This window comes from Oryctolagus cuniculus, chromosome 16 (genome assembly GCF_051225735.1).
Source record: "Oryctolagus cuniculus isolate XC-2025 breed Fujian yellow rabbit chromosome 16, ASM5122573v1, whole genome shotgun sequence".
Taxonomy (NCBI): Eukaryota; Metazoa; Chordata; class Mammalia; order Lagomorpha; family Leporidae; genus Oryctolagus; species Oryctolagus cuniculus.
This window is the reverse complement of record NC_142882.1, coordinates 70,578,188-70,599,864: the sequence shown is the minus strand read 5'-3', so window position 1 is coordinate 70,599,864 and position 21,677 is coordinate 70,578,188. Positions and strand designations below refer to the sequence as shown.

Genomic DNA, 21,677 nt, shown 5'->3' with positions numbered 1-21,677 from the left:
TCTTGTTTTCTATAATAATTCTTTCTAACCATAAAATAAAACCATATATTACAAATAGATTGAAAAACTGCTTCCTCTGCCTCTTTTTTTTCCTATGAGTATATTTTCTTCTCTTCTCCTTTCTCATCCTTCTCTTTGTCCCTTTCTCTCTTTTTGGTCATTGGAGTTAGAGTAACTTGCCAAAAATCTCTATCAGCTTGAGCTAAATTGTGGCTGCTCCCTGCTATGGTCTCCACACATACCTGTTGTCTTATTTCTTAATTCCTTAAATTCTTTTTGTTGCCTTTAAATTTATGGATATTCAGCAATTGTTTTGAGTCACCTCTTCTAGTAGCATAAGGAAAATTTTACTTCCAGTACCAACAATATCAATAGTTCTATGTTGACAACAGCTAAATTACTTTAAAAAATTATTTATTTATTTGAAAGGCAGAGTTACAGAGAGGTAGAGAAAGAGGGAGAGAGAGAGGTAGAGAGGGGGGAGGGGGTGTCTTTCATCTGTTGGTTCACTTCCCAGATCGCTGCAGTGGTCGAAGCTGTGCCGATCTGAAGCCAAGAGCCAGGAGCTTCTTCTGGGCCTCCCCATGGTGGCAGGTGCCCAAACACTTGGGCCATCTTCTACTGCTTTCCTAGCCCATAGTAAAGAGCTCAATCAGAAGTGGAGCACCTTGGACTCAAACCAGCATCCATATAGGATGCTGGTACAGCAGCCGGCGGCTTTATCTGCTATGCCACAGCACCTGCCCCCTAAATTAGTCTTTAACTGTTGCCTCGAATCCCAGCATCTTCCTTTCATGACCAACTGATTATTGGTCAATGATGTGCTATGCTTGAACTGATCTATGATTAAGTGGCCAAAAGCCATTCTGAGGAGCCACTCAAAACAGTCAAATGGATCTAAACAAACTTACTGAATGCTCAGGATCAGAAATTACAGACTTAGCCTCCAGGTTTGTTTTCTGACAAAATAATAGACACAACACAACTAAATGGTGTAAAAAGAAAAGGAAGGTACACAGCAGGATCTGTTACTGTCTATTAAGCCCAGAAGAGTCAGACCTCATTTTCCTCCACTGAGACCAATATTCAAATCATAATACATCCTATTTGCTCAATTAATCATTTCTTATTTAAATGATAATGTGTCAGGTTGTAAACATTAATTTGAGGCTGCGCTGTGGCGTAGTGGGTAAAGCCAACGCCTGGGATGCCAGGATCCCATATAGGTACCTGTTCGAGTCCTGGCTGCTCCACTTCCGATCCAGCTACCTGCTAATGGTCTGGAAAACAGCAGAGGGTAACCCAAGTGCTTGGTCCTGCACCTCTGTGGGATGTCTGGAAGAATTTCCTGTCTCTTATTATTCTACTTACTTATCTATATTTTAGTGTTGCACAATTCTATGCATTTATTTCAGTAATGTTTTCATAGACAAGAGAATATTAATTTTAGGATCAAATACAGGATATGAAGAATATTTAAGCAAATATGTTCACACACGGAATCATATTTCTATCACACATCAGTAGAAATGAACTCCACTTGAAAATACTGGGTATTGGCCGGTGCCGCAGCTCACTAGGCTAATCCTCCGCCTTGCAGCGCCGGCACAGCGGGTTCTAATCCTGGTCGGGCACCGGATTCTGTCCCGGCTGCCCCTCTTCCAGGCCAGCTCTCTGCTGTGGCCAGGGAGTGCAGTGGAGGATGGCCCAAGTGCTTGGGAGTCCAGTGCTGGCCGCGGCGGCCATTGGAGGGTGAACCAATGGAAAAGGAAGAGCTTTCTCTCTCTCTCTCTCTCTCTGTCCACTCTGCCTGTCAAAAAATAAAAAAAAGAAAATACTGGGTATTTCAAATGCTTCTTGGTAAATTAAAAAGTATAAAAAAACTCATTACTAGTTAATGGATACATTAAAAAATCAAGTCTCCTAGAAAGATCACTGGAGAATCATCAGCTTCATAACATCCAATAAGAAGAGATCATTTAAAGAAACATGGAATTCTATACAAATGTATAGAATAAAAAATGATTTAACATAATTCTGGGCATACTATGATCTTTCAGCCAGTGTATTTAAGAAAAACTATGTCACTTTATTTATCAAAAGTTATTTTACTCCGGATCCCCCCAAAAGACTGAAAAAGAAAGGGGGTTACATCATTTGCAGTAGAAAGCTAACATACGAGATATTTTTCATTTGTTTTAAATTTCCAAGTTGATCAATAAGTATCTGTGATACATCTGCAAGACATCTAGAAAAATCAAATACTGGTTTCTCTAATGAAGCAGCTCAAAAGACTATTAAGGGGGAAAAGACATGACACATAATATGAAATTCGTGACATGTTAGCATATGCCACATAAAAAGTAGAAATTCTTGGAAGCAGTTCCTTTATGTAGCGTTGAATAAGAGAGTCCCAAATATACCTGTATGACACCAGTGGATTATTATAGAACAGGAATTTTTTTCAACTTCATATACTCCCAGTCCCAGTGAATATGTATATATGTTAATGATGTAATAATATTCATTGCATTAGGCTATGGTACAAGAAGCTGGTGATTGTTTCCCAGATATTAACTCTATTATCTCTAGAGAAGTACAGACCTATAGCAACATTGGTGAGTAATAATTACTGATTCTTTATCCAGGCTAATTATGTCAAACCTAAATAGCAATGCTAATAGTCTATTACTTATAAGTTATTAATTCACCATGCTTGCAAAGGAATATATCCAGTAAATTTAATAGAAATGGAACCCCATTGATTGTTTCATTAGAGATATATTATCATTCGTATCACATTAGGTTTTGTGGTCAGCTGTAATAATGTCCCCTGCTGCTATCAGAAAAAAAAAAAAGTAGACAGGCAGCAGTGCTGACAATAAAATCATCCATCATTAATGGCCACTTAAGGTGAATGCCACTTTTTGTTGCATTGTTGACAAATTTTGGTTCACTGTTGATCTACAATAAAAATATATAGCAGCTGTATGCCTAACTAGCTTTAATGTGGTAAACTGAAGAGGGTTGGCTATGCATCAAATGACTAGAAAAATAATTACAAATATGTATATATATATTTAGATACATAATTGGATATTGAATAAGTGTAGATAAGCTAATTTCAAAAGTCACAGTGCATTTTTAAGCTTTAAAGGGTCTGAAAAAACAGCTCCAAATATTGAAGGAATATTTTAGTGCACAAACCAAGCACTATTTTAACCCATGACCAAGATGCACAGATTCTATCCATTCTTCTCTCTTCCTTCTCTTTTCTCTCCTTCCCTCTGATCCTTTTCTTTCACTCTCTTTCTTTATCCCCCCTTCCTTCCTCTCTCCTTTCTTTTTGCTTCTCTTTTTCCAAGGCTTACTGTACACTTTCTTTGTACCATGCTCTGTTCAGGATGGTAAGATACAGAGGAAAGACTATGGAATACCCTCTAAGAACTCTCTCCCACTGTGGAAAGAGGCAAAAAACAAAATTTTAAAGAAAAACGAAAAATAAAATACAATGATATGTAAAATACCAGGTAATCACAAGTCCCGTGGGAAAGTTGAAGCAGAATATGAAGACAGAGAGCAATGTGTGTTGGGGAAGAAATTTTTTATCGAACAACAGAGAAGGCTTCTCCAAACGGTGCCATTTTAGCAGAGATGTAAATGAAGTGAACAGCCAGTCAGACAATAAGAGTCCAAGAAGAGGGGGAAATGCCCTTCTGAGGATGGAATAAAACTGCTGTGAACAAAGAAGGCTGGAATGGCTTATCTGATCATGAGGAAATGAGGGTGGAGAGACAGTCATAGGGCTCCCAGGCCATGGCACCAAACAGGAATTGTTGCCCACTCTCTATGGTGTTATGCAGAGAACCAAGTAAAATGAGAGTTTTTTTTTTTTTTTTCTCAATGAAACTAGAAGTTCAGATTCATGTTTCAGATGAAGAGAGATTCCTCATCCCATAAATACCTTTGGATCCAGATTTTAAAAGTTGAAGTGCTTTCAGCTCTCCATGGAAGTGTAGTACTATAACCTAAAGAGCATATCCACGTCCCATTTCTTCTTCACAGCTTTTATGGTATACAGAAGAGGTATCTTAATCTTCATTTTACATTTAAACAATGAAGGCTTAAAATGTTAATATGAGTGGTTCATGGCCAAAATAGTTATAAAAATCATCATAACTTTAGGTTCCATAAATAGACAAATCTATAGAAATTAATCATTAGCAGTAAAATCCACCCAAATAGGCACAATGGAATATACCATGTATAAAACAGACAAAATAACTCATTTTAGTTTTGTCTCAGTTAATATTCTTCTTGGTCTTTCTGTTTCATCCGTTGGGAAAGAGCAGATTTGAGGTATTTCAGGTAAAATCACTCTTTTTAAAGATAAGAGTGTGTATTTAACTCCCTGTCGGCTTTCTCGCCTGGCAGTGTCTGAATCTCTTTGGATTGTTAGGTACTGTGATGTACTGCTACACTAACTTCTACTTTTTAAATGAAAACACAGCAATCTTAATGATTATCTTAGCCAAACAAAGTATGCCACACTTTAAAAAGCATACTTAATTTCCCCTTATTTCATTAGTTTATTATGCCTGGGAATCAGTGAAAAGACACATTCCTAATGCTAGGGAAAAGAGTATTTTGTAAGTTTTCTCTGTAAGCTGCTTTTAACTCCATCCTGTTACGCAACGTTAATAATGTGCCATAGATAACTTACGTTCATAAGCTATGGAACAGTATAAATTAAAAGTTTGTGTGCTTGGTCACATCCATAAGTTACAATGACCTTGAAGTAATTATATATGTGTGTACCATATGGAGTCACACTGGCTTGCAGGAACAAGCAAACTAGGCTCAATCTCCTACATCCTCCTCTTCGTTTTAGTCCCCGCCTTTCTCTCTCTTTTGGAATGGGGACATCAAAACTCTTTCTATAAGAAGTCTTTCTACTACATTATCAAGTTTATAATTTTCTTTCTCTGGAATATTATAAAATGATACACTTTATCATAAGCTGATAATCAGGTGTGTCAAGTCTAATGTAGTTCTCATATTTGTCCTAAAGACTAATCTTTTTTAAGTTGTAAACATCTAAGGCTCAACAGCTTAAACTTCAAACAGATTTGAGTTACTGTATTATCTTTCTCAGTTTCTTCTTAGCTAAAATAAAGAACTGCCCCAAAGCACAACTGTCTTCACATGTCAGCCATGAAAGAGAAAGCACGGTATGAACAATCACCCCCATCAGCAAATCTCAGGACGACATCTAATAACGTGCACTGTGTAGATGGTTCACTGCTTCTGTAGACCCTGAATACCGCACTCCAGAGGCATTGCTTTGTGGGCTGTTCTTTACAACTCTTAAATTTGGTGCCATGTGTTTTAGAGAGAGGATTCAATAGCTCACACTATCTGTAAGAACTGTTTTCATGAAAGTTCACTACTTCTATGTCTTTTAAAAACTGCTGTGCTATCCCAAATTGTACGACAAACACAAAATAATATCTGCTTTTCTTGCAGAAACATCTTATAGCAGAGGCCTTTCATAATCCCTGTGAACTGCCACAGGTAAGAAAATTGATTCAGTTCCCATTCTAGATGCGAGAAGATGCTGGTCTTAAAGACCCACTGAATGGTTAAAATTCAGAGTTTGTCTTAAATATGCCTGCTTCCAAAAGCAAATGCACAGAAAATGTAAGTGAAAATACCTTGTATAATTGACTCCAATGTGTTAATTTTTGAATTTCTAACACCGAGTTATTAATAGGTAGTAACCACATTAGCATTAAGTCTTGTGATTACCATGTATGTTCACGTAAAGAGTAAGCAACCATCTTTAGTATTTCAAGTTGAAACAGTGATAAACAATACACAAACAACATCATTTAGCTGTGTGGTCTGCCCCCCAATTTTTTTTTCTGGAATTTTTTTGGGTTAACTCTAACTTGGTACAGAAGTCTTTACCTATCTTGTTCTTATCAGTTTCACTCAATCCTAGAATTGTCTTTTAATGGCATCTTTGGGAATTTGAGGAGACTATGATCCAAATTTTAATTATTCAGCATCATGTTCAATACATGGGCATGTGTGGGGTGGATCCTCTGGTTGCTCAGCATAGAAATATGGCTTTCATAGGCTATAAAATACTCTCCTATATATATATATATATATATATATATATATATATATATATACACACTCTCCTATATATATATATATATATATATATATATATATATGTTACTATTGGACATTTGGTAAAATAACCACGCTAAATTATTTGCTCAATCTGATAGGATTCCTATGCTGTCACCAAGCATGGCGCCATGTAATTTGAGGAAACAGCAGAAGCAGGAAGCTCAGCCTTACCTTTCTCTGGCTTTCTTCCTATGAAGCAGGTCACAGATTTCTCCAGTGGTATCCTCCCTATTTCTGAAGGAAAGGAACATACTTGTTCTTGAAGACACCAAGAAGAATCTGAAACAAAACAGGTCTTTCTAAGTTCCCCAGGTTATCACCCTTACATCTTCCCCTAGTGTCCAATCATATTTCTGCATGGCTATCACTCGTATCAAATCCAACCACAAAAACATGCAGGCTTCCTTATTTATTGGGGTCTTTGTTTGCTGAAGTCTCTGGTATCATGTACAGAATATTAAATTCATTAAGTACATTTTTGTCTTGCTAATCTCATTGTTATTGATGGTTCAGCCATGAATGCAGCAGTGGGTAAGAAAACAAATCTTTTCTTCCATAAAATTGGAATCTCTTCTAAATATTTAGGCACATTACACAGTACATTGTTAAGGGGAGCAAAAGAAGCATTATTTTATAGACCATCATGGTCAGACTTTACAGGAAAAACATTACCTGTACCAACTCTCACTTCACAATTTTGGCAAAAAATAAAGTGCGCTAAAGGAGAAATGACTTCATGCACAACAGAAAAATGAAATAGCAGATATTTTCAAATGCCCTATGGGAACTGTTGTTTCCCTCCTATTTTTCTCAGTTGGCTCATATACAAAGATTTGAACTTGGCATGAGGTCAAGACAAAGACTACTATCAGACATGGGAAGCTGAAGGGCACTCTGAATGCAAATAAAATCAATGGAATGACAAAAATAATTCCAGAAGACGATAGGCTGAACAGATAAAAAAGAAGGAAGGCCGGTGCCGTGGCTCACTAGGCTAATCCTCCGTCTTGCAGCGCCAGCACACCAGGTTCTAGTCCCGGTCGGGGCGCCGGATTCTGTCCAGGTTGCCCCTCTTCCAGGCCAGCTCTCTGCTGTGGCCTGGGAGTGCAGTGGAGGATGGCCCAAGTACTTGGGCTCTGCACCCCATGGGAGACCAGGATAAGTACCTGGCTCCTGCCATCGGATCAGCGCGGTGCGCCGGCCGCAGCGCCCTGGCCGCAGCGGCCATTGGAGGGTGAACCAACGGCAAAGGAAGATCTTTCTCTCTGTCTCTCTCTCTCACTGTCCACTCTGCCTGTCTAAAAAATAAAAAATAAAAAAAGAAGGAAAAAAAGACAACAGAAATAAAGCTGGGGGTGGGGAGGGGTGGTTATGAAAGAATTAGTTTCAAAAGAATTCCCAGAGCAGATATTTGAGTTCCCTCAGTCAGTGTAATTACAATGTTACAAAAAAATCATTCAAGGACAGTCACTCATCCATAAGATATTTACTTAGTATGTACTATCTAAGAAGTATAGAATGTTGGGCAATAACATTTTCTAACCAATACTATCATGTCAGCATTACTCCAATAAAAAAAGGATAAAATTATTCAAATCATAGATACAACCACTGATCTGTAAGTCTGAATTTTATGATGCTAAATAAAATACTAGAAAATGAATGGAATTAGAGTAAAAATAAAATAACAGTTTATCACAATCATGTTGGGTTATTCTAGCAAACTACCAATAACTTAGAATTAGGTGTATCGTATTAAAGGTACAATTATGCAAACAAGAGAAAGAGACAAATAACATAATGTCATCCAAATAGTTTTGGTAAATAATTAAGTGTAAATATATAAACACAAAACCAATTTCCTAATGTATATACTGTTTAATAAATGTTAATATGAAAATAAAGAATGTTAGGAAAAGAATCAGTACATGTCTTTAAAATTCCTGGTACACAAGAATCAACCTAGGTGGAATAAAGTGGTGTCATAAAAATACTAGAAGAAAAATATGAGAAATAAGATTTGCAAGCATCAAAGTAATTAATGCAAAAATTTTTCTCTCATAAAAAATAGCAAATTAGAAGGCAGACTGAGAAAAAATTGAATCCTTCACCATGAAGAGTCACTCAGATACTTTAAAATAACATAAGAGCTTCTGCTGAGGCAGGATCTGGGAGGCAGCAGGTGACATCTGAAGCAGCTGGGTCCCTGACACCCATGTGGGAGACCTGGATTGATTTCCTGGTTCCTGCTTGCAGCACAGAACAGCCCCACCCACGGCAGGCTTCAGGGAAGGAAACCAGGGGATGGGAGCTCCATCTCCCTCTCTCTCTGCCTCTCACATAAATAAAATCAATTACTTTTTAAAATAACAGAAGAATCATAATAGAAAAATGGGTCAGATATTTTTAAATTATGAAAGAATACATACAATGGACAAATATATAAAATACAAAAATTTACTAAAGTAAACAGAAATAAAAAAATCCAAAAGAACTTCATTTATTAAGTTAGCAAATACTTTAAAACTGAATACTTGTGATGCTGAAATAACACACACCCTCTTATTTTCTCCTAGTGGGACACTGTATTAGTTTGCTAGGACTGTCATAATAAATCACCACAGGCCAGGTAGGTTAAACAGAAAGTTCGTTTTCTTACAATTCCAAGATCAAGGTGAATGCAGGGCTGTCTCATTGGCTTATGGCTGTCTTCTCCCTGTATTCATACCGTCTTACTCCTATGTGTGTGCCCTAACCCCCTCTTTTTATAAGGGCAGGTGTCATATTGGAGAAGATCTACACATACCACTTTACTTTACATTGTTTCCTAAAATACTTGCACCAGACAACGAAGACTTCATAAAAGCTATTATAACATGGGAGGGAATTCAGTGTTCTGCCTGATCTCTACCGTACTGATACAAATAGCTGAGGTGGGCATATCTTTGGCCATCTGTGTTTACTCATTGGCTTTACTCAAAACAGAAATAAAGGTTCTCTTGTCTTCAGGACAGGAAATATTTTGTTTTTGTAACCTGAAAGAACCACCAAAGGAATGTCAAGTTGGGAGTGTGAAATTGCCACTGGAGGAATCATTTACTCCATGGGCAGTGACTACAAATCAGGACAGTCTTCTCGCATCATCCCTTCCCTGCAAAAATATTTATTTACTTATTTTAAATGGAGAGAGAAGTAGAAGGGGGAGAGATGGAGAGAAGGAGAAAAGGAGAAGGAAAGGGTCTTCCATCTGTACACTTAAGCCCAAATTCCCACAACAGCTTAGGCTGGGTCATGCTGAAGCCAGGAGCCGGGAATGCCTTCAGGGTCCCACACGTGGATGAAAGGGACTCAAGTACCTGAACCATCACCTGTTGCTTCCCAAGCACATTAGTCAGTTGCTGGATTGGAAGCATGGAGTTGCTGGGACTTAAGCAGGCATTTTGGACTCGAGATGTGGGACTACCAAGTAGCAGCTTTACCCTGGGCACCAAATACCCACCCCAAGGGTTGACTGTTTATCTGTATGCTCTGGTTTTAGCTTAAAATATATCAAAATAATGAATGTGAAGCAATCAGTGATGCCTAGAAACAACTAGATTTTTCTTCCAGATATTATGAAGAATAAAGTAAGTATGACCTGCACACTTGAATTCAAAGGAGACCTGAAGGAAACAGGATTTTTTCACAAGAAAACCAGGTTGTTTCAGGTTGAAGCCTGATGTAGAGAAGTAGGAAAGAAACAAAGGAGGCAGACCAAGAAGACATTTTCAGGGAACCTCTGTAAGGAGACTGAGAATAGGCTGAAAAGCAACCAGCATGTGCCAGTATGTTAGTGGTTACACAAGCCTCCAGATTCAGAAAACAGGATTATTGGTCCTCCTTGGAACTGTATCACCCAGAGCTGGAAATGCCTGGATGTGGTCTCATGAGCTCTTAGAATACTTCCACAGAATCAATCTGTAATATGCATAAGAGGTACACATAGCCAATAATTCTCAAGCAGAAAATGAACAAGACCAAGATCCTACTTTCTTTATTGCAGTATCTGGAAGCCTTTATTGACAGAGGCTGTATCAAAAATTAGAGGAAATAAATCCTTCCTGAAAAAAAAAAATCTTATCTGGCAAATCAATTTAAAATTGATCTTTCTAAAATGTAGATTGGCTCTTTCACTTCACATGTTTGAAGTTTCCCTATGTCCATGGGAAGAATTTCAAAACTCTGCATGGTCTATTACAAATTTCATAATCTGGTTTTGCCAACCCTCTGTACTTCGCAAACTGCAGCCATGTATGCTTCCTGTGGCCACCACATATTCCTCTGTCCCCACACCAGATTAGATTAACTGACTGTACATGTATTCATAGGGCACAGGGCAAATTCCCTCCTCAGCCTCAACCACCCTGAATTATAAATCTACAGACCATAGAGAATCACAATTTTGTCTGTAAATGGCAAAATCGCCTTGATACTATCCAACATTTCCCCATGCATTGTGCTTAGATGTGCAGGAAGTATTTTTAACGAATGGATGGAAGATTATTTTAAGGGGAACTTACAGTCTCCATGGTAAGCAAAATATTGATTATACAATATTATAATTTCTATAACAGTTATTCTCTGTGAATTATGAAGGAAAAGTTAAACAGCAATAGAAGTGTCCAGAAATCCTCAGATAGCAAATAGAGTTTAAATTCCACTTTGCTTTTATCTTTAATATTGTCATCTACATAAAACTCATGCTATGTTTCCATCTAAAGGAGCTGTTACCATCTCAGGCTAACCTTCCAACCATTCTCTTTTCTTTATTCAAAGAAAATCTGGCCAAAGGATCAGTTGCATTTAATGAGAATGTCACTACATGAAACACAATATTTACTATTGCTTAACTCTCAGGAATAATGTGTCTCTCCGCATAGAAGTTCATGCATATACATATACATATTGCTGTACATTCATAACCCAAACTGAGCTAACTTGAGGCAATCTCAAGCCAACAAGCAAAAAAATGAAAACAAAATAAAAATCTTTTCTCGCTTTTTCAGTCAACTGATTAACACACTCACTTCCCCTCACCATTCACCTCTCCCCACCACAATAAAATCCACACTATTATACCCACCTTGACCACGTGATACCTCTATTGATCAAAAACAAAGCCTGTGGCTAAATCTATGTACTTCAATCAAGGCTCACTTCTCTTGAAAGTGACCCAATACTTAATTCTGTGTAAATCTGCCTAGCAGGCAATTCTATATATAGTTTTTAATAGTGTGAATTTCTATTACGAACATCTGTTTTAAACCTATCTTATTTTACTTACTCCATCTAATTGCATTATTTTGGTAAACAGAAGAAAAAAAAGTAATTTAAAATGACATCTATCTGAATCAGTCCCCAACTAATTAGTTTTTCTCCATCCTCAGAAGATGTAAAAGCAGATGTTTCTGTTACTCTCCCCTCATACTGCATATCTTTTTATTATAGAATCAAATCACTTAATCTTTTCCATTTTCTGCTTTTAACTGATGTTGCCACTTTCAAACTTAAACGTAAATGGTCTTAAAACATATCCTCTTGCAGTTTTTATGTTTTAACCACCATTAACTTTCAGATCTGATATTCTCTGATGTGGTAGTAAACAATACAGAAATGCCTCCCATTCAATTGACCCAGCATTAGAGGCAGCAGAACTTAAAGCTGGGTAGTAGAATCTGTAAACGAATACGGCTCTGAGTAGATTAACCATGCGGTGCTAGATAACGGTTTACAGTTTGATTCCTCATCTATAAGATGAAGGAGTCCTATCTCAATTCTCCAGGGCCAACTAGTAACTGTTTCTACCAATTTTTCTGAGTATTAAAAGAAAATACAATCAAAAAAAGGAAAAAGAAAAGGAACATTTAGAAAATATGACAGAAATCCAGGAGAGAAGATTGTCACAATGTTAGGGAGAAAAGAATTAAGAAGGTTGTAGATACTAGCAAGTAATAATCACAGTCACTTCCCACACTTACATAATGTTTTTCAAATAACTTGTTACCACTGACAATCTTATTATGGAAGTAAGACAGACATCAATTTTTCTCTTTTATGGATGAAAAAAGTCAAGGTTTAGGAAGACTATCTAGATGAAAGAGAAAAGCGTCAATACAGGATCATCTAAATCATAGAAAACTTGTGCTCTGCAGTTGTGATTAGCACAGACCTCAGTATGAACTGCCAAGGTTCAAATCTAAGCAAACCGAGTGTTTCCTGACACTTTGATTACCCCAAGCTCAGGATGCCCACATACAAATAACAAAGCCTGAAAAAAGGCCAAATAGCTGATTACACGTAAAACATGAAGCAACTGCTTGCCACTGAATAAATGTTAGCTGCTATTATTGTAGTCACTAAGGTAACCAGCAGATGGAAAATGCAGACACATCACTGCCTCAGTTTCCCTTCACTCTATGTGGCCCTAAATGAGCTGAGGCACAAAAGAAGTGTGTTCCAAGAATGCCCAGTGAGGACAGTGCAAGCTGCTACTTCAGGAAGCAAACGACAAGCAAGTTCAGGATCACACTCAGTGCCACAAAGGCTGAGACTGTCTAACTCCTGGCCTGGGCAGGCTCTGCAAAGGATAGTAGAGGACAGACGCACTTCCAGTGAGTGTACATCACTCTATCAGGGCATTCGCTTGAAGACAGCATTGTGGAAAGTCATCACACGTGAAATTGTACAAATGTAAGCATGGAAGTTAATTACTTTTAATGTTGAAGACACAATTAACTCATGGAGGAACATCTGGTGGGGCTTTTTGCTTTTTCAAATTAGAATAATTAGAAGTGGCAAAATATCTTTATTTCAATTTCTCCCTCTCATTGCCCTTTAGTTTATTTGCAAGTTTGTTTCTTTGTTGATCTTGCAGGGCCTTCTTTCATTTTATATGCCTTACTCAACTTGTTTGACTTTAAATGTAGGAGCTGTAATTATTACCATGGCACTGTCCATAATACAAATTTATGTTATGTTCGAAAACATCCTAGTAAGAAAGAAGTATATAGAATTTAAATGGTCAATATTCATCATCATTTTAGTATAGGATCATTAAACATGATTAAAAGACAAATTTCTTGAAGACTTGCTAAAAGAGAGTCACTCTAGTATAAGGGAATTAAAAATAAGTTTATTTTGGTGTCAAAAATTGAAATATATGCATAGTTTCTTTATAACACACAATTTCATGAACTTCCTGAAGACCCATCATACTCTCACCTTTTAGAACCGTGGCTGGTATATAATAGAAATTCAATAGTTCTCTGTTGCTTGAGAGAATGAATAACTTAACTAAATGCAATTCTTAGAGTCACATAAGAATTAGAATACAATTATTTTGCCTTATTTCAAAAACCTTTTCTTTGTGATTTAACTTATGAACTTCTTACATTTATTTAAACATAGATTCATTTGTCTTGTATTGACCCTGTGTTATCCTTTACATTCTAAGGATCTTTGAGGAGATTCCAAGATGGCTGCAAACGGAAAAGCTGTGCTGCTTTTAAGCAGGGGAAGATAACAAAAGGAAAGTGGACAGCATGCATTCCCAGGGGAGAGTAGGAAAGACACTTGCAGTGGAAACTCTATAGAAAGAAGTGCTGTGCAGCAGCTTGGGGAGTGGCGACACGCAGCAGTGAGTGCAGACTCTATCCAGAATCCCACAGGCAGGAGCTGGAGAAGCGGAGGGGACGCCAGTTGCTGAGAGTGAGCTGAGAGATGACCGCGACAGCCCTGACACCGGTGACCGTGCCTGAGGGAGAACACTGCAGACCACACTGACTTTGCATCTAGCCTGGAGCCATAGCAGAGGGCAGGGTACCCACCTAATCCACTGAAGAAAAAAGCACATGTCTTTCTCTACATCTTCCCACAAGGGCACCCAGTGACCAGCAGGGAGGAAGCACCATCTTATCACCAGTAGAGGCTGCGGGGTGTCCAGGGGATTATACCAGAGGGAAAAACCCACATTACCTACCGTGAGCCTAGCCAGGAGGGTTGGCAGGGGCTGGGCACCCACTTAGGACTGTGAGTTATTTCCATCCCCTTAATCTACCACAGGCTCTGGGATTCAAATGGCCAAGGTTAGTTGGCTGTGGGAACCCCTTTGCTCTCGCCATGGATGGGGCAGGCTCATGGGGGTGAGAGTGGATCCTCTGAACTCTGTGACTGTAGGAGCTTTGTGAGCTGTGACCGTGGGAACTCCGAGTTTGCACGATAGGGCACGGGGTGTAGCTGGGCTTTTGGACAATCACTGTGTCTGTCTTCAGAGGTTGAGAGCTCCCAGACTGCATGGGATGGGTCATTGCAGAGTTCTATGCTCACAATGAAGACTGCACAGATTTTTTTTTTAAGATTTATTTGTTCATTTGAGAGGCAGAGTTACAGATAGAGAGAGGGAGAGACAGAGAGAAAAGTTTTCCATCCACTGGTTCACTCCCCAAATGGTCAGAGCTGGACCAATCCAAAGGTAGGAGCTTCTTCTGGATCTCCCACATGGGTGCAGAGGCTCAAGCATTTGGGCCCTCTTCCACTGCTTCCCCAGGCCATTAGTAGGGAGTTGGATCAGAAGTGGAGCATCCAGCACTTGAACAAGTGTCCCTATAAAGTGTTGGTGCTGAAGGTGGAAGCTTAGCCTACTAAACTCCAGCACCAGCCCCGGCACAGTTCCTTTGTTGGTTCATGCGTCAATATGGTGAGGATTGTACCCACTGTGGGGTATACCCGGGCATTTATCACCTTGGAAGAGAGGAGGTGAGGCTGTGATTATGCCAATAGGCATGCTCATACCCTCCCCCATGCTGACAAGAGAGATCTACCATGCCCAACTTAGGTGTCACCCGGGATTCTCTCCCTGCACTTGAGCACTGACCAGAGCTCCCTGACCCCACCCACCACATGCCTCTGGATATCCACTAAAGGAGCAGTCACTCCACTAAGCAACAGAGGCATAGTTAAAGTAAAATCCATCGGAGGAGAAAAACAACAAGTACCTAAAAATAAATGGAAAAATATAAGAAACAAGGAAGACATCATTTCTCCCCAAAGGAACACAATACATCAATAGCAGAATGTGAAAACAAAGAAATTGATGAAATGCCTGAAAAGAAATACAAAAGAATGATCATAAAATTACACAGAAACACAGGGAAACAAATTCATCATAAAGAAATCCATACATGCTTTGGATGAAAAATTTTGCCACGAGATCAAGATACTTAAGAAGAAATCAAACCAAAATATCCAATGTGAATATTCAGTTTGTCAAAGAGGAAATACAGTGGAAAGCCTCAACAACAGACTCAGTGAGGCAAAAGAAGGAATGTCTGTGCTACAGGCCAAATCCTTGGAAATATCTCGGAGGAGGAGATGGGGAGAAGGGGGAAAAATGGGAGGAGGAAAAAGAAGGATTAGGAAAGCTGAAAATAGTGTTCATGATTTATAGGACACTATTAAATGACCAAATATATGTATCTTAGGAGTTCCCGAAGGAGTAGAAAGAGAAAAGGGATTAAAAGGTCTGCTCAGCAAAATAGTGCAGAAAACATCCCTAATTTGGAGAAAGGGATATCCAGATAGAGGAAGCAAATGGAATTCCTAATAGATATGATCAGAAAAGATCTTCACCACAAAATATTATGCTCAAATTTCAATAGTAAAACATGAACAAAAGATTCTAAAGTATGCATGAGAGAAGTGCCAGATTACCTTCAGAGGGTCCTCAATTAGACTAATAGCTGATTTCTCATCAGAAACTATATAGGCTAGGAGAGAATGGATAGATATAGTCTAGCTCCTAAAAGAAAAAAAAAACTGTCAACTCAGAATACTGTACCCTGGAAAGCTCTCACTTTAAATGAATGTGAAATAAAGACTTTCCATAACAAACAGAAATTTGGAGAACTTGTCACCACTTGTCTGGTTTTACATATTATTCTTTTTGTTTTGTTTTTTCTTTGCATTGCATTTTTTAACTTTTATTTAGTAAATATAAATATCCAAAGTACAGTTTATGGATTACAATGGCTCCCCCCCATAACTTCCCTCCCACTCGCACCCCTCCCATCTCCCGCTCCCTTATTACTCTTAAGGAAGTGCTACACAAAGAAGCAGAGAACAATCATCAACCTTATGAAAGACTGTGAATGCAGACAATCTCTTAGTAAGGGGCTGGCACTGGGCTGTAGTGAGTTAAGCCACCACCTGCCGTGCTGCCACCCCATGTTGGCACTGGTTTAAGACCTGGCTGCTCCACTTCAGAATCCAGCCCTCTGCTATGGCCCGAGAAAGCAATAGAATTTGGCCCAAGTCCTTGGGCCCCTGCACCAGCCGGGGAGACCCAGAAGATGCTCCTGGTTCCTAGCTCCAGATTGGCACAGCTCTGGCCATTGCAGCCAATTGGGGAATGAAGTAGCAGATGGAAGACTTCTTTCTCTCTCTCTCTCTCTCTCTCTCTGCCTCTCCTTCTCTCTCTGTGTAACTTTGACTTTCAAATAAATAAATATAAATCTTTTAAAAAAAAAAAAGAAAATCTCCTAGTAAAAGTAGGAAGGAAATCCAAAGTAAACAATAGGATTATTTATTGAAAAATGTCAGGGCCAACTCATCACATATTAATAGTAACACTTAATGTAAATGGCCTAAATTCTCCAATTGAAATATACAGACTGGCTGAATTGATTAAGAAACAAGATCCATCTATTTGCTTCTTTTAAGAAATACCTCACCAACAAAAATACATGCAGATTGAAAGTGAAAGGATGGAAAAGCTATTCCAAAATGACAGAAAGTGATATCATACAAAATAGACTTTAACACAAAAAGTACTAAAAGAGACAAAGAAGGGCACTATGTAATGATTAAGGGATCAATTGAACAGGGAGGTGTGACTATAATAAATGTATATGCACCCAATGCCAGGGCTTCTGGCTATTTTAAACAAATATTCATGGATGTAATGGGAGACACAGACTCCAATACAATAATAATGGGGAACCTTGGCCAGCGTCATGGCTCACTTTGCTAATCCTCCGCCTGCGGCACCGGCACCCAGGGTTCTAGTCCTGGATAGGGCACCAGATTCTGTCCCGGTTGCTCCTCTTCCAGTCCAGCTCTCTGCTGTGGCCTGGGGAAGGCAGTGGAGGATGGCCCACATGCTTGGGCCCTGCACTGCATGGCAGACCAGGAAGAAGCACCTGGCTTCTGGCTTCTGACTAGTGTGGTGCACCAGCTGTGGCAGCCATTTGAAGGGTGAACCAAAAGAAAAGGAAAACCTTTCTCTCTGTCTCTCTCTCACTGTCTAACTCTGCTTGTCAAAATAAATAATGGGAACCTCAACATCCCACTTTAGTTAGTCAACCGAACAACTTGACAGAAAATCAACAAACAACAGAGCCAATCGACATTTTGGACCAAATGGATCTAACTGATATCTATAGATCATTTCATCCCACAATTGAATAATACACACTATTTTCATTGGTGCATGGAACCTTCTCTAGGAGATACCATATACTAGACCATGAAGGAAGTCTTGGCAAATTAAAAAAAAACTGAAATCACATCACGTATCTCATCTGACCACAATGTAATGAAGCTGGAAATCAACAACATAAGGATCTCCAGAAAATATGCAAACACTTGGAGGTTGAAAAACACACTACTGAAATAAAAAAGGATATAAAAAATCCCTAGAACCAAATGAAGATGACAATACAACACATCCAAATTATTGGGGTACAGCAAAATCAGTGTTAAGAGGGAAATTTATAGCAATGAGTACCTATATCAACAAATCGGAACGGCATCAAATAACTATCAATGCATCTCAAGGACCTATAAAAACAAAAAAACAAACCCAAACATAGTAGGAGAAAAGAAATAACTAAACTTAGGGAAGAAATAAACAAAATTGAAGGGAAAAAAAAAAACAAAAGACATAACAATGGATAACACGGAAATAAAAAAGATCATCAGAAATTACCACAAAAATCAAAATGCCAAAATATTAGAAAATCTAGAAGAAATCGATAGATTCCTGGACACATACAATCTACCAAAATTGAGTCATGAAGATATAGAAAACCTGAACAGACCAGTAACCATGATAGAGATTGAATCAGTAATCAAGACCCTCCCAAAAGAGAATAGTCCAGGACTAGGTTCACTGCTGAATTCTACCGAACATTTAAAGAAGAATTAATTTCAATTCTTCTCAAACTATTAAAAAACTATTGAAAGGAGAGAATTCTCCCAAACTCCTTTGATGAAGCTAGCATTGCCTGAATTCAAAGTCCAGAAAAAAATACTACAGAGAAAGAGAACTATAGGGCAAAAGTCACAAATATATATTTTTCAAAAAACAGCTTATCTCGACTATTGAGGAACAGTGTTTTCTTCATACATTTGCTTAACTATTTACTTAGTATAGATAGAGTTAATCTTATGTGTATAACAATAATTGTAAATAGACTCTAGTTAAAAAAATAAATGAGAATAGGAGAGGAAGGAGGAAGAATGGTGGGAGTACAGGTAGGGCGGGAAGAATTACTATGTTCCTAAAGTTGTACTTAAGAAACACATGAAGTTTGTATACCTTAAATAAAAGGTTTCTGGGTAATACATAAAGAAAAAGATTCTGATAAAATTTTTAAAAAGATGAAATTCAATGGCCAACAGACACATGAAAAAATGCTTTGAATCACTAGCCATCATGGAAGTGCAAATCAATGCCACAGTGATGTTTCACCTCCCTCCAGTTAGAATGACTCTCATACAAAAATCAAAAAACAATAAATGATGGTGAGGATGTGAGGAAAAAGGAACCATAATCCATGGTCGGTAGCATTGTAAACTAGTATAGCCACTGTGGAAGACAGTATGGAGATTCCTCAGAAATCTGAAAATGATATATCATATGACTCAGCCATCCCATTCTTGTGAATTTATACGAAGAAATGAAGTCAGTTATGAAAGAGCTCATTGTATCCCCATGTATATTACAGCTGAATTCACAACAGCTATGAAATCAATCCAGATGTCCATCAATTGATGAGTGGATAAAGAAAATGTGGCATATATACACACACACACACACTATATATATATATATATATATATATTATATATATATACACACATTATATATATTATAGTATATATATAAATACATACTATGGCAACAAAATGGATAACTGGAAACAATTATGCTTAGTGAAATAAGTCAATCTCTTAAAGACAAATATCGTATGTTTTCTCTGAAATGTGGCAGATAACATAGAATACAAGAAAATGTAGAGAAATGAAATGTCACTTTGGGATATGATTGTCAGTTTTAGCTCGTGTTTATATTCCCGTAAAGCTGTGGCCTTGCTACATTTTACTTGTTAAATATTATAATTAGTGGAGAATTAAGCCTTTGAATATAGAGTGAGTTAAAATTATGTCCTTACAAAAACTGATGAAGAGAGGAGAAGGAAGGAGAGGAATTGGGGTGACCAGGGGAATGAAAAAACTGTGGTTGTCTTCTTGGAACTGTAACTATGGAATGCTTAAATTCTGTTCTCTTTATATTAGAAAAGAAATTTTAAAGTTCTTTGATAATAATAAAAATTGTTAATACACATAAAACTCTATAATCTCAATTCATACTTCAAGTTTAAAGGTTACAAATTCTAAAATTTTATAGTAATTACTTGACCAGTTTTTTTGTGAGGAAAAAAAATACAAAGGGCATTTGTATTCAGAATACTCATGTACTCATTCTAGCCCTCAAATGATTCACTTAATCTCTCTGTGCCTAAATCTCTTCAATTATTAAACTAGAAAATACTCTAATAGTGATTTTATTCGTCTCATTTTTTATGAATATACCCAACTAGAATATACTAAAAAGAAGATACAAAAGACCAGAATATGCTATGTCAAAATATGCCCTTTTGGTCCACTGATTATTTTGAGAAAGAGCAGATACAAGAGAAACTTTGGAAATTGAGAAGTTACCTTTTAAAAGGGAATTTTATCCTTTTTGGTGCTCAGTTAGTTGTCACCAATCAGGGAGAACATATGACATTTGTCCCTTTGGGACTGGCTATTTCACTCAGCATAAGGTTTTCCAGATTCCTCCATCTTGTTGCAAATGACCGGATTTCATTGTTTATTATTGCTGTATAGTATTCTATAGAGTACATATCCCATAATTTCTTTATCCAGTCTACTGTTGATGGGCATTTAGATTGATTCCAGGTCTTAGCTATTGTGAATTGAGCTGCAATAAACATTAAGGTGCAGACCGCTTTTTTGCTGGCCAGTGTAATTTCCTTTGGGTAAATTCCAAGGAGTGGGATGGCTGGGTCAAATGGTAGGGTTATCTTCAGGTTTCTGAGGAATCTCCAGACTGACTTCCATAGTGGCTTGACCAGTTTGCATTCCCACCAACAGTGGGTTAGTGTCCCTTTTCCCCCACATCCTCGCCAGAATCTGTTGTTGGTAGATTTCTGAATGTGAGCCATCCTCACCATGGTGAGGTGAAACCTCATTGTGGTTTTGATTTGCATTTCCCTGATTGCTAGTGATCTTGAACATTTTTTCATGTGCCTGTTGGCCACTTGGATTTCCTCTTTTGAAAAATGTCTATTGAGGTCCCTGGCCCATCTCTTAAGTGGGTGGTTTGTTTTGATGTTATGGAGTTACTTGATCTCTTTGTAGATTCTGGTTATTAACCCTTTATCTGTAGCATAGTTTGCAAATATTTTTCCCATTCTATCAGTTGCCTCTTCACTCTCCTATTTCTTTTGCAGTACAGAAACTTCTCAATTTGATGCAATCACAATTGTTAATTTTGGCTTTGACTGCTTGTGCCTCCAGGGTCTTTACCAGGAAGTCTTTGCCAGTCCCAATATCTTGCAGGGTTTCTCCAATGTTCTCTAATAATTTGACGGTGTTGGGTCGTAGATTTAGGTCTTTAATCCATGTTGAGAGGATTTTTGTGTAAGGTGTAAGGTAGGGGTCTTGCTTCATGCTTCTGCATGTGGAAATCCAGTTTTCCCAGCACCATTTATTGAATAGACTCTCCTTGCTCCAGGAAACGGTTTTAGATCCTTGATCAAATATAAGTTGGGTGTAGATGTTTGGACTGATTTCTGGTGTTTCTATTCTGTTCCATTGGTCTATCCATCTGGTTCTGTACCAGTACGATGCTGTTTTGATTACAACCGCCCTGTAGTATGTTCTGATATCTGGTATTGTGATGCCTCCGGCTTTGTTTTTGTTGTACAAAATTGCTTTAGCTATTTGAGGTCTCATGTGCCTCCATATGAATTTCAGCATCATTTTTTCTAGATCTGAGAAGAATGTCTTTGGTATCTTGATTGGTATCGCATTGAATCTATAAATTGCTTTTGGGAGAATGGACATTTTGATAATGTTGATTCTTC

The 21,677-nt window shown here is 38.0% G+C and overlaps 1 protein-coding gene across 3 annotated transcripts in view; it reads right to left on the bottom strand.

Annotated features, from left to right (window-relative positions):
• Positions 1-21,677, bottom strand: part of THSD7A (thrombospondin type 1 domain containing 7A) — a 689,693-nt gene that overhangs the window by 544,799 nt on the left and 123,217 nt on the right. For all 3 annotated transcript variants that reach the window (XM_089315677.1, XM_089315676.1, XM_089315679.1), the window contains one exon: positions 6,376-6,483. In XM_089315677.1, the coding sequence (XP_089171803.1) occupies positions 6,376-6,483 (108 nt within the window). The remainder of the gene's footprint in view (positions 1-6,375; positions 6,484-21,677) is intronic.